The 13,919-nt window shown below is 42.3% G+C and overlaps 1 protein-coding gene across 14 annotated transcripts in view; it reads left to right on the forward strand.

The window, feature by feature from the left end:
- Positions 1 to 13,919, forward strand: part of NRXN3 (neurexin 3) — a 1,622,069-nt gene that overhangs the window by 560,048 nt on the left and 1,048,102 nt on the right. For all 14 annotated transcript variants that reach the window (XM_072963522.1, XM_072963513.1, XM_072963517.1 and 11 more), the window contains one exon: positions 2,060 to 2,221. In XM_072963522.1, coding sequence (XP_072819623.1) covers positions 2,060 to 2,221 — 162 coding nt within the window. The remainder of the gene's footprint in view (positions 1 to 2,059; positions 2,222 to 13,919) is intronic.

Below are 13,919 nucleotides of genomic sequence, written 5' to 3' on the forward strand. Positions count from 1 at the left end.
TCATTGTCTTCCCCCACTCTCTTTTTCTGTGTCGGGTACCTTTTTTTTGAAAAACTAACACAAGATCATTCATGCAATGTGTCATTTTACTAACCGACTAATGTACTAACACCCTAACGACTCATCTTTGTTTTTAGTTTTTTTTAATTAACAATCGTTCTGTTCACAATTTTTAATTTCCTTTCTTCCCCCTTTTCCGCAAAGCACTCAGGCATCGGACACGCTATGGTAAACAAACTACATTGTCTGGTAGATATCATTCTTATTGTCTCTTTTTTTGGGTTTGCCGTGTGTTGCCCCCCTTTTCCTCCCCAAACCCCTCTTTTATCCTCTTTAGACTTGTTTCTTCTTTTAAAAATTTTTGTTGAATTCAATAGAAGCCTTTCTTTTTCTTTTAAAAAAAAAATGGAAGGGGATGCACCTGTCCTGACAATACTTTGATGAGTTTGGTTGGGACAGTTTCCTTTTGTCCACTTTATAATTTTTTTTACAAACTTTTTTAGAGAAATGTTCTCTGTTTACAGCTAAATTTGTATTGTTTTGTTTTCTTATTTTGCAACTGCCAAATTACAGACTAGGGGCAATAGCGATGTCTAGCAAGGACTTTCTTCTCTCCGTGTCTTCCTCCTTTCTTTTCCCCCCTCTCCCTTCCTGAATCCCTTTTTTTTTTCTTTTATTTCTTTCCCTTTTGTGTGGCCACAGCCACCACCGGTGATCTGGGGAGGAAAGTGCTCTACTCCCTATGTTCTTCCTTTGCTTTCTTTCACCTTCCTCCTCACCTTGGCCAAAGGGAGCCCGCCAGTTGTGTTCCCCGTACAAACTCTGCATGGCATGTTCCTGTCTCGTGGATTTCCCCATTGGCATCAGAACCTGTTCCCTCATTTTCCTCCTCATTACTAACAACCTGCCAGTCATCAACCCAACTCCACTTCCTTCTTTCTCTCTCTTTTTTTTGTGTCCACTCTTCTTCATTCTCCTCTCATCCTTCATATATTTTGGGGTTGGATTTGGACTTTCTCTTTTCTTTTTTGTTAGTGAGGGAGGTGGCAGGCAGGGGAAAGACGACCCTTTAGTTTTGAGTGTGTTTTTTTCCACTTCCATCTTGTTTTTCAGTTGATTTAGTGCATGTAAGTGTGGAGTGGACTTTGATTCTTTTTTTTTTTTCTCCTCTCCCTTGTCCCACTTCCCTCCCTTTTATTCTTCTGCCTTCTCTCTTGGCTTGGGATAATTTGCGCATGGGTGTGTCAGCATACAATGTGTGCACGCTTTGAGGCCCCGACTTTTCTCTCTGCCCTGTGCTCCTTTTATGGGTGTAGGGTGTACAGGTGCTATTTCTCCCCCATGGGCGTTATTATTATTTTGGCTCTCATGCCTCATCCTCCCTTTCTTTTTGTTAGCGTTGCCTTTTTGGTTTGGGTCATTTCTTCTTTTGGTGGTGGCAGTGAAGGGAGGGCGGGGGTGAGTGTCCTGGGAGTCCATGGCATGCATCATCCATGACTCACCAAAATCAAGACCCTTCTTCCCGCCCTCCCTGAATGCATGTTTGTCAGCGTGGTGTAAGCCCAAAAAGAAACAAAGAAAAAAGTAAAGAAAAAGAAAAGAAAAAAGAAAAAAAACCATCATCAACCCAAGACCAACCCCCGAACAAATCCCATTGTCAAATGTCTCCTTTGCTGTTTTTCGCTACCATCATAAATAACAATCATTCAAAAATAAACGGTCATTTAACCAATGAACTGAGACAAGTGATGCCGTCTGAGGAGAGTTCCATTTTCTAGCCTGACTGAGTGACGCGTGCACGGGGTAGAGCAAGTTGCTCAGCGTGGCAGTTCCGACGAACTCTCCCAGGAGTCTGCGGGAGAAGCTGGAGGCTTGGGCCACAGGGGAGGCAGACCAGAAAATGGAACTTGGCTGCACATACCAAAATTCAAACCAAATTAGAAAGAATACCTCGCCCAAATCTCAATGAAAGTGATGCCACAGGTAGGGGAAGCCCCGGACTTTGATGGGACTGTAAGGTCATTGTTGGGATCTTCTTGTCCCTGTGTCCCTCTACCAGGTGACGATCTCTGTGGACGGCATCCTGACCACGACGGGATACACTCAAGAGGACTACACCATGCTGGGCTCGGATGACTTCTTCTACGTGGGAGGAAGCCCGAGTACTGCTGACTTGCCAGGCTCACCCGTCAGCAACAACTTCATGGGCTGCCTTAAAGAGGTAAAGTTCACCCATGCCACTCAGCGCACTGTCTACGAACAAATGAAATTCCCGGGTCAGTGACTGGATCTGTCCTCTGATCTATTTTGTGAGGCCATAGGTTGTAGTGGGAAAGACTTTGGACTCAGAAGTAGGGCCCTAGACTGTGGTCCCAGCTTAAGCTGGCTGCACGACCTTGGGTTCACCCCTGAAGTGCTCTGTGATTCTGTTTCCTCATCTAACTAATGGGGAACCTGATCCCACAGTAGCTGTGCTTTGTAAGTTAAATGAAATAACTCAGATGAAAGGACTGTGAAGTCCCAAGGAACTAGATGTCTATAAAGTTTGATTTTGTGCTTTTGGCAAGTAGAGACGCTTTAGCTAAAAGTGGCTCAATGTGTGGTTGTCTCTTGTCTAAAACATAACATATGTGTTATATTACCTTTGCCAAGCTTGGTGTTCCCAAGAGGCTCATTATCTGAGATGAAGGAGGATTCTCAGAATGTAACACTAAGGTCCAGAAGACTGGTTTATCCTCACCCCCGCCCCTTCCCTGAAAGCTAGCAGCTGTGAGAAAGCAGTGGGGCTTTGCCATTACTCATTTATTACTATTGTAGCTGATACACTGAGACCTCTGTCTGAGAGCAAAGGAGTTTCAGTCAAGTGTAAGTTCAATCTCTAAGGTCAATTGTTCAGGCAGAAAGAATCAGACTTGATTTGCTAGTGTTCTTTCAGCACACAGTGTCATCAGAAGAGTACACTGCACTTTTTTGTTTAATCTAAGCTAAGCTTGATTGCCTAAGAGATCTATACCATTTCCCTGGGGAAATTCCTTGAGAAGCTAACAGTGTTCTTTCTTGTAGATAAAGATCCCTTGTGACATGTTATGAGCCTTGTCTCAGGGCACATGTTTTATTCTTATTATGGCTATTTGAAATTTGTTGAACATCAGTTACATGTGTGATGGCATCACACGGGCATTCATTCACGCCACTCAGCTGTGAGCCACTTCTAGACAGGTTGAGTCTGTGATACCTGGCATAGAGCATGTATATAATAAGTATTTTATGAGTGGATACACTTCTCATATAATCATGGGGTACCTTTATTTTGTGCTGTAACTAAACTTAATGGCTCTTTGCAAGCCATGCTCTCCATTCTTGAAGACTTGATCATCTGGGGAGAGAGATGAGGTCAGAAAGCCAACAGTTACAGCTCAGGACCTTTTGTGTTCAGTGCCACAGATGAAATGCTCTAATTGAGTAGAGGAAGGAGATACATTTTAGGTGGGAGTCAGTTTTGGAGAAGAATTGGTACTTCAGCTGGGTCTTGCTGCAATAAACCATGTGTGAATTGAGAGGAAGGGGTCGGAAGGAGGGACACGACAAAGGAGGGAAAAATCCAATTACATCTTTGTATTGTTCTTGGTCTAAAGGACAAATGACGGAGGAGAACTCATAGAGCATTTCTCTCTCCCTGCCGGGTGTTCCCCAGGCTTCTGCTGGCCACAGGGACTCCACTGGTCATTCCTGATGGAGTGCAGTAGGCACAGCACACGTCTTCCCTGGGACTTACTCCCATTGGGAGAGAATAAAGGTATAAACTACGCAGTGTCTAATGAACCCTGAAAGACTCTTAAACACCATTAAATCACACGCCATTGGAATTGCACTCTCATCAGAAATAGACAGGAGCATTGTGTTACCATGTACGTGGCTCAGGAATGAATGAGGCATTGATTGCTGTGGAGGGCTCATCCATTTTTGTAGGGAAACAGCCCTGAGCATGGAGTTTCTCTTGGACAGGATCTAGGGTTGTCCAACAGGACTAATCTTCCCCTGCACACAATTATGTTGAACCATCTCTGAATTACGTATTTTGAGACAAAGGAGCAATTTCTCAACCACAGATCTATCCATCAGGAAGGATGCCTGAATGTTTTGAAACAAGCCTCATAAAAACATGCAGCTATCTCTGATGAAATAAAACACACACACACACACACACACACACACACACACACACACACACACAGTCCAGGTAGAGAGCAGACAGCTTCAAAGTCTGTGAAAAGTGGCAGTTAAAAAATTAAAAACAGATCTGAAACCCAGTGACAATAACAGTAGTAGTAATAAAAATATATGCATGTTAGCTAGTCGCTAAGCAGCATTTAAATCCAGATTGAGCTGAAAGAAAGAAAGTCCAAAACGCTGGGGGAGGTGGTAGACGAAGCGAGAGCTTGATGACCCGCCGCCCCTCCTCTCCTTTGCACATACAGTACAGCCTTTCTGCAGGACTTGGGGCGCTTTCTTACTTGTCTGAGTGTTTTAAACAGACAACTTTGAGGTGAGTGAAATCCCAGCATATTCTTTCTTTCCATTAATCATTACGGTTCATTTTTCTGTGGGCAGGTCTGGGAAGTTCTTCTCTTGTTCTGGTCGTTTCCCTTTGACAGTTCAGTAAAGAGCAAAAGTTTCCAGCTGTGCTGGGACTTTGCTCCTTGAGAAATCCCACTTACCCGCTTTAATTATTTCCCCTTAGGACAGTCTGCATTATTTTACAAAGCCTTCTTCCCTTCCCAACTCCTTCTTCCCTTTTCTGTCTTCTGTGGCTGTTTGTGGCTGTAAGTTGCCTTAAACTGAGCTGGGCACTTTCATGTGTCATTGTTTTAAATGGGGTCGTGGTAAAGACACGTGGTAAAGAGTGGGGTTTCTGTTCGGGAACACTGATACTCTGTGTGTGGCACAAGGTAGTTTTCATCATTGGAACTACAGTTACTTCACACCTGAAAGTTAAGTTCTGGCTCCACTCTTGAGTCAGTGACCATGGATTTCACTTGTGTGCACGGCTCCTAATGTGATTCCACTGTAGAAGCCACAACGAGTGTCCATGTTACCATCCAGTTATTGAAGTACTCCGCACACCCTAGTTATCGATACAAGGTTCGCGTCCACTTACACATCCCAAAGTCTGCACCTTGTTCGTCCACATTTTTATGTTTTAACGTGTCTGTCTTATTGTTCTTGTCGTGTCCCCAGCTCCTAGCATGGTTCTTAGCACCTAGTGGGCTCTCAGTAAATATTTGCCTAATGAAATCACTTATTTGTAAGTTTAAAAAATAGCTTTTGGACAAATGCTCTTAGGTGCTCTTGGCCATGTGACTTTCTTGGGATCACTGAAGAACATCTTGACGTGACAGTAGTTGAATCTTTCAGGAACCCCCAGCTATCTGATATGACAGAAATATTACATGAAAAGGCTCAGTGAGACTGAAAGAAATGGGTTGGAATCTCCTGTGGGAAAAATGGGATTGAAAAGGCTTTGAGGAGGCATCATAGTATAGTGAAAAGTATCCTGGTTTCAAAATCAGAAAACCTGGCTGGGAACACCAGCTTTATTACTGGCTGTATGGTCTGGAATAAGCCGCTGATCTTATTTGAGTCTCAGTTTCCTAACGCATAACATGGAGATGATAAGACCTCTGTTGTGTTCTACTTAAGGACAAATGAAATAATAAACATAATAGTGAAACCACACATAAATATAAAAACGGTATTTTGCTATAATAATTACGATTAAGGATTATGTAACGCATCTTCTAAAACGGTTTGTGACTATTAATGTAAGCAGAAGCGAATGTACATTAGCACATGGGTATCTCTGTTTTTCCTATATTAGCAAATCACTATCTGGGGGGAAAAACAACTTTATTTTGAGATTTGTCTCATCTTCACTGAAATAGGGATAACCCATCCCACCCACCCACAGTCATTACCTAGTTTGTTGCCTTTAAATATTTGCTTGACAACTGTCAATCTCCCTTCTATTAAAATGTGAGCTCACTGAGGACAGAGGCCGCACCTGCTCACAGGTGTTTCCTCAGCACCTAGAAGAGTCCCTAGCGTAAAATAATGCACTCAAGAAGCATGTCTGAAATGAATGAATGAATGAATGAGCGAGCTAACCTCAAGGAGCTCCACAGTCTGGTGGAATTTAGATCCACAGGTATATGCTGATCACCTACAGTATGCCAAGGACTGTGCTAAGATGCAGAGACAAATCAGACACAGTTCTCACCCTAAGGACCTCACAGTTAGTGGGGAAGATAGACATACAAACATAATTTCAAGGAAAAGCAGTTAATGCCCCCAAAGAGGCATTCACAGGTTCAGTGGGGCTACTGAGAAGGACTTAACATATGGTGGGGTTCAGGAGGGCTCTGTGGAGGAGGTGATGCTCAAGTTGAGGCTTGAAGACAAGCAGAAATGAACAGGGAAGCAGAGGTGCTCTGGGACGATGGGCAGCATGAGCAGAGGCACAGAGACAGGGCACGTCACGGCATCTGTGCGGGAACTTTACAAACAGCTTGCCGGTGTCAGGACACAAGTATAAGATCAGGAGTTTTGAAAACGTAGCTGCAAAGTTAGGTAGGGGCCAGGTCATAGAGAGCTTTGTTTCACACTCTACCTGTGGACTTTAGGTAATGGGGAGCCACTGAAGGATCTTAAGTGGTAGAATAACATAGACAGATTGGCAACTTGTCCCTCAGGCTTTAAATCCCTTGAGAACTGAAGCTGGTCCATCTACTGCTTCTACTTGATTTAGATTCTCCTAGGAAGTTGAGGAGCAGCGTCAGGAAGGCTGGTCCATTGGCTTTAGCGTTGGGCTGGGAGAGTGCCTCTCTGAATCTCATCACTGTTGGATGAAGTACAATGTAGTAGAAGAAAGTCAAATCAACGCTGCGTTGCATGGGTAGTGTCTCTGTCACCAGGACCAGGGAGCTGACTCAAGCCCATCAAAATACCCTCCTATGTCTTGGGGTCTTCAGTGTCGTTTGATTTGATTCTTTCTGCACCGTGGTCCTTTTCCCTCAGCCTGTTCCTTCTCCGCTGGTGTGTTGGCTCTTTATTTGGCTCTCCATTACCCATGGAGAAGTCCCGTGCTGCTGACACTTCTGAGGCCTGCTGGTCTATCTCACCTTTCTTTTCTCATGGCATCTCTTAGTGGGGAGGAAGAAAAGTGGGAAAATGGGGAGGGTGGAGCACATATTTAAAGCAAAAAGGATTGGGTAGAACATCGTTGTGCACATTATATCCCACATCGCTTTGTGATTATTAGCTGTTTAAAACCGAATGGGATTTTGCAGCCAGAGATAGTCTCTGAACAGATGATTAATGGTTTAATCTGTAATAACTTTACATTTTATAGAACCCTGATAGGAGTCCACATCTGGTGAGTCAAGCTATTTAAGGCTGTGTTAATTCTGTTAATTGCTGTACGTTTATTTGAATTGCTGGCACCTGCGGGCTTTGGGATAATGTGTTTTTTGTTGCTTTATTTTTTAAATGTACTTATTTTATCCTGTCTCGCTGTCTTTTGCTGCTGTCTCTTGTGTGATCACAATTTCTCTTCTGATTTTTGTTAAGCACTGTTTTATTTTTCACTCATTATACTTTTCCCCCCCTCTGTTCTCATTTTCCCTAATTCTGTGCTTCTCACAGTCTTTTTTTGGTATTCTTCCTGATTTTTCAGGGGGTGATAAATTGTTCTGTCCATAACCAGGTAGATTTAGATCATGTATTGAGCCTAAAAATTCCCGTTTTTTCCTAGTACTGAGAATACTGTGTGGTCCCAGAGTGAACAAAAATCCAGTGAGGGTTTTAGAGTCAGCATGGAAGATGAGAAGAGGATTGACTTTAGAAGCACAAGTTCAAGGTTTAAGTCTTGCCTAGACTTATTCATTACCAGCTTCAAGGCTCTTAGCACTTGAATGCTCTTAGCCTCAGTTTTTTTTTCGTAAGATAAGAATGCTTACTTCAGGCATTTTTATGCTGGGAGCAAATGGGATTTTAAAAATGAGGTGTTTTAAACTGTAAAGCACCGTGCAAATGCTCCTCTTACTGTTTATGTTATTAAACGAAACCAGATTGATCAGATATGTCCAAGGAACCACTTCCTGCTGTTTGGTCTTTCTTCAACTAAAAAACTTCAGAAGTTAGGAGAGTCCAGTGTAGCTTAATAAAAAGGGCAACTGAATTAGAACTTGTCTACTATATCCAATTCTGGTACTAATTAGAAAACCATACAAGCTCTTTGGACACCCATGTCTTGATCTGTAAAATGAGGATCGTTTTCACGGCCAAACCAAATGCACAGTATTGCGGAGAACTTCTAGCATAGAAAGGCAAGTTGGATAGCAAGGCAGAATTTATTTTCCTACTCTGAGGAGGATATGCAGAAAAGCATGTGGGCTTGGAGAGATGAATGCCTCGACAGAATGGAAGGACCAATACAAAAAGGAGTCCAAGAGCGACAAGATTCCAACAAGGCAGAAAGAATTATAGACCTGGATCAGAAGCTGGGAAATGGAAGAAGGCAGCAGATGAAGGGAAGAAAGAGGAGAAATTATGTCTAAGCAGCTGCCAGTAGGTTGACCATAGAAGTTGCCATTTTTATGGGTTAAGAAAAGGTCAGATACTGGCAATGTCATGTGATTCAGCTTAAGAATGAAATTTTTGTAAAGTGGATAAATTAGATCTTCTTGAAAAGAGACTACCTTCTGGATTACAAGGAGCTGAAAGGGGCAGGGGAGAGGATGACACTGTGTGTCACAGAGGAAGAGGAAATAAAACCTGAGCTACTGGGGATGTGTGATGAGTGCGGTTCATTTCGCAGAGGGGGAAGACTGTAGCCCAGGACGGCTACAGGAAAGCAGTGTGTACCTGAGGAAGAGTATCCGGGGGGCTGAAGCCTCCAGGGTGGTTAGGGTTGCAGTGCCATGACAAACAGCAAGAGCTTCTTTAGCTGATGACGGAAGAAGACATTAAAGAGTGGTTTGCTACTTTTATTTGATGGGCTATTGATGGAGAAGTAAGATATGGTCATCATTTTTTAGAGACCTGGTATTCATTTTCCCTTCTTTTGATTAATGTTTCTTGATTTTTGTTCTCCCTCATTCTCAGTCCAGTGATTTATGGGCACTGATTCCATTCCTGACGCCCTTGGTGAACATGTGAGCTCTAAGTCAATTGGGAACGTCCATTCCTCTGCCTGGGCACCTAACCCAGTTTGGATCAATGACGTTCAGGCTCAGGACTTTGTTTATATCTTGTAGGGAGGTACTTCTCCTTCCTTTGAGCTACAACTTGAGATGGTATAAAATGGAGCTTCTGGCCACCATTTTGCCACAATGTTGGGACCAAAACCGAAGCCAGAAGGAGAAAAGCAGAACTGTCAGATGGAGAGAAACTAGGTCTTGGTGACATTTTAAGGCCCTGAATCAAATGTTCCTCAGACTAGGCTACCTCTTGCTTTCCAGCCCCATCTGAATACATTCTTTCTTTTGTTTGAACCAGCATGAGCTACATTTTCTGTCATTTGCAACAGAACCCTAAGTGATGTGAAAGAATTCCTCTCTCCCATTTTACCCGTCTTCTCTGACAGGAAAATAGGTCTTTGGCCAGGAAAAGATAGACACAGTTAGGAAATTTAATATCAGAGCCTGTTAGAGAACTCTGCATTAATTCAAATTTCTTGATGTAGCTGAATGATACAGAGAGAATTTGAAAAAAGATTTTTGAAATCCAGTTGGTGACTTTTGAGAAATCACAGAGAATGGAGGAGGTTCCTAATGACTAAAGATGGAAAAAATATAGATGGTGCAAGCTGTGGACCTTCGAGCTTCGCTGGCATCTGGGAAGGATTTTGGATTGCATTATTAACAAAAGCTATGCGCCCACAGAAGAGAAAAGAGAACCATGGTCATTCACTAAAAACAAGCCATCTCACAGCAACTAAACTCATGTATCCACTCAATATTTTGTTACTAAGCTTAAAGCTCAGAAAAGTACTGTGCACTAGCTGGCATAGCTCAATATCAGCAAGGTATTTGGTGACACACTCTGTGATGTCCTCATCAACAAGATGGGGAAAAAGGGACTTGATGTAAGAGCTGTTCAGTAAAGGAGTAACTATTGAAACGTACCACTGGGTCCTGATAAATGGGCCTGTTTGATGTGGAAGTTTCAAGTGAATGTCACAATGCTTTGTCTTACTCAGCAGTTATATTTAGGGAGTTTAGGGAAGGGAAGAGCACATGCTCATCAGCTCTGTGAGTGACAGGGAGCTGAGGATGCTAGAAATCATGAGTCTCCATGTTTTTAGGCTGAATTAATAGAGATATGAAAACAAAAGAGGTGGCAATCCTATGGTATACTTTGTTGGCTAAGAGAGCAGGCTCTGGAGCTAGAATTCTTGGCTGCAAAGCTCACTTCTATTCCCACTAGCTGTGGAGCGCTGGGAAAGCTACATAACCCTCTCTGCATCTCACTTTGCTTCTGTATTAAATGGGGAGAATAATTATACCTACCTTATAGGGTTGTTGTATTAACTGAGGTAATAAATGTAAAACCCTTAGGACAGTGCTTGGTGTATAGAGAATGCTTGGTAAGTTGTACTGATCAACACCACCATCACCACCACTATGTGATAATGTGGTTAGTGGATGATAAGCACTTAGAAGTTTAGCTGACTAATTGACACATTAGAGCATGTTTAGAGTTGAGCTATGAAAAAGATTAACAGTGCTCAGAAGTCTGACATAAAAACAATTGAGTGATGGATCTAGGAAGGTTTAACCCGAGGGAAAGATTCCTGAGCCCATGGGTTGAGAGCTGTCTTCATATGTGAAGGACTGTCTTATGGAAATAGATTTAAACATCCTCAAGAAGAAGATCTAGGGCAAATGAGTGGAAGCTGCGTACTAAGTACAAAGAAGATATTTCTTTTTTTTTTAATAGACTTTATTTTTTAGAGCAGTTTCAGGTTTACAGCAGAATTGAACAGAAAATACAGAGTTCCCACATAGCCCTCCCCACCCACACATATATAGTCCCCTACTCTCAACATCCCTCATCAGTGAGGCATATTTGGTACAATTGATGAACCAACATGGACACATTATTATCAACCAAAGTCCATGGTTTACATTAGGATTTACTCTTGATGTTGTACATTCTATGAGTTTTGACAAATGCATAATGACATGTAGCTGTCACTGTAGTATCATAGAGAATAATTTCATTGCCCTAAAAATCCCTTGTGCTCCATCTATTCATTCATTCCTCCCTCCCTCCCTCTCCCCAAACCCCTGGAAACTACGATCTTTTTATTGTTTCTGTAGCTGTGCCTTTTCCAGAATATCATTTGGTTGGAATCGTACAGCTTATAATAGCCTTTTCAGACTGGCTTCTTTCATTTAGTAATATGTCTTTTAAGTTTCTTCTATGTCTTTCATGGCTTGATAGATTTTTTTTTACTGCATATATGTTTTTTAATTTACATATTTGTACTGCTCATTGTTTGTAAGAACATTTAGAGCTTTAGCTTTTTAAACTTACATAGTTATCAAAGGAATAAAACCACAAAATAAGAATTAACTCAAAAAGATACATATACCCTGCTATTAACAGCTACATTATTTATAATTGCTAAGATATGGAAGCATCCTAAGTGCACATCAATAGTTAAATAGATAATAGACATGCAGTATGTATGTGTGTGTGTGTGTATATATATATATATATATATATATATATAATGGAATACAACTCACCCATAAAAAAGAAGGATATTTTGCCATTTGCGGCCCTTCATTCACTTATTTTTTTCACTTCAAAAACCAGAATTTTATAACTGGCAGAGACATTTCCATTACATCAGAACAACAAAATACCTAGAAATAAACTTAACCAAGGAGGTTACCTATAGTCTAAAAACTGAAATGACACAAAGAAATGGAAAGATTTCTTGTGCTCTTAGATTGGAAGAATCAACACTATCAAAATGGCCACACTACCCAAAGCAATCCACAGATCCAACCCAACCCGCATCAAAATACTCGCAACATTCCTCACAGAACTAGAACAAACAATTCCAAAATTTATAAGAAACCACAAAAGACCCTGAGCAGCCAAAGCAGTCTTTTGTAGGTCTCTCTCTTTTTTTTTTCTCTTTCTTCTTTTTTTCTCTTTTCTTATGGTTTGATGACTGGAGAAGTTCCTTTAACATTTGTTGTAAAGCTGGCTTGGTGGTGCTGAAGTATTTTAGCTTTTGTTTATCTGTGAAGCTTTTGATTTCTCCATCAAGTCTGAACGAGAGTCTTGCTGGATAGAGTGTTCTTGGTTGTAAGTTTCCCCCTTTCATCACTTTAAATATATTGTGCCACTTCCTTCTGGCCTATAGAGTTTCTGCTGAAAAATCAGCTGATGACCTTATGGGAGTTCCCTTGTATGTTATTCATTGCTTTTTCTCTGGCTAACTTTAATATTATCTCCTTATCCTTAATTGTTGTCAATTTGATGACTATGTGCCTTGATATGTTCCTGTTTGGGTTGATTCTGTGTGGTACTCTCTGTACTTCCAGGACTTGGGTGACTGTTTCTTTTCCCAAGTTGGGGAAGTCTTCGGTTATTATCTCTCCAGAAATTTTCTCAGGTCCTTTCTCTCTCTCTTCTCTTTTTGGGACCCCTGTAATGTGAATATTAGAGCGCTTCATGTTGTCCCAGAGATCTCTTAAGCTATCCTCACTCCTTTTTATTCTTTTTTCTGTTCTGAAGTAGTGATTTCCACTAAGCTGTCTTTTAGCTCACTGATCTGTTCTTCTGCCTCATTTAGTCTGTTCTAGTTTCCTTCTAGTGTATTGTTCATGTCAGTGATTTTATTCTTCAACTCTGTTGGGGTATTCATTATATTTTCCAACTCTTTGCTAAAAGCTTCACTCTGTGCCTCTGTACTCCTCTTGAGTTCTCTGAACATCTTGGCCATCGTTACTTTAAACTACTTCTCAGATAAGCCACCTGTCTCCTCATCACTTGTTTCTTCTTCTGGGGTTTTGTCTTGTGCCTTGGCCTGGGTCGTACTCCTTTGCCGCCTCATATCTGTCTTCCTATGTGTTGAGATTATTGTTTTCTTATTTGTAGTATCTGCCTCTGATGGATGAGGCTGGACTAGGGGCTTGTGCAGGTTTCCTGGCAGGAGGAGCCGGTGCCTGCCCACTGCTGGGTGGAGCTTGGTCCTGGACCTCTGGTGGGTAGGGCTGTGTCTAGAGGCCTTTGTGGCTTAGGGAATCTGCTGAAGGGTGGGGCTGTGCTCCCGCCCTGTATGTTGTTTGGCCTGAAGCTTCCCTACAGGCTGTTGGGTGGGGCTAGGCCTTGGTGCTATGATCCAATCAAGATGTCAGCCTCCAGGAAAGCTCTTGTAGATTAACACTCCCGGAATGTCCACCACCAGCTTTTATGTCCCCTAAGTGAGTTGCAGCCGTCCCCCATGTCCCTAGGAGACCCTCCAAATCCAGCAGGCAGGTCTGGCCCAGGTTCCTATGAAATCACTGCCTCTACCCTTGGACTGGGTGCACATGAGTTTCTATGTACGCTTCTCAAGCAAATGGAGCGTCCATATCCCTCAGTCCCGTGAGGCTCCCAGAGCCAAGGCCCCCTGGCCTTCAAAACCAGATGTCCTGGGGTCTCCTTCTCTTCCCAATACCAGGACCTGAATTGGGGAGCCTCACGAGCACAGCCCTCCTACCGTCCTGCTGTGGTTCCCTCTTTATGTTTCCAGTTGCAGAAAATCTTTTTTGCTAGGTTCCAGACTTTTTTCGATGATTGTTTAGAATTCAGTTGTGGTTTCATTGTAGTCGCAAGGAGAGGCGAACTCCTGGTCC

Source organism: Vicugna pacos, chromosome 6, assembly GCF_048564905.1.
Source record: "Vicugna pacos chromosome 6, VicPac4, whole genome shotgun sequence".
Classification (NCBI taxonomy): Eukaryota; Metazoa; Chordata; class Mammalia; order Artiodactyla; family Camelidae; genus Vicugna; species Vicugna pacos.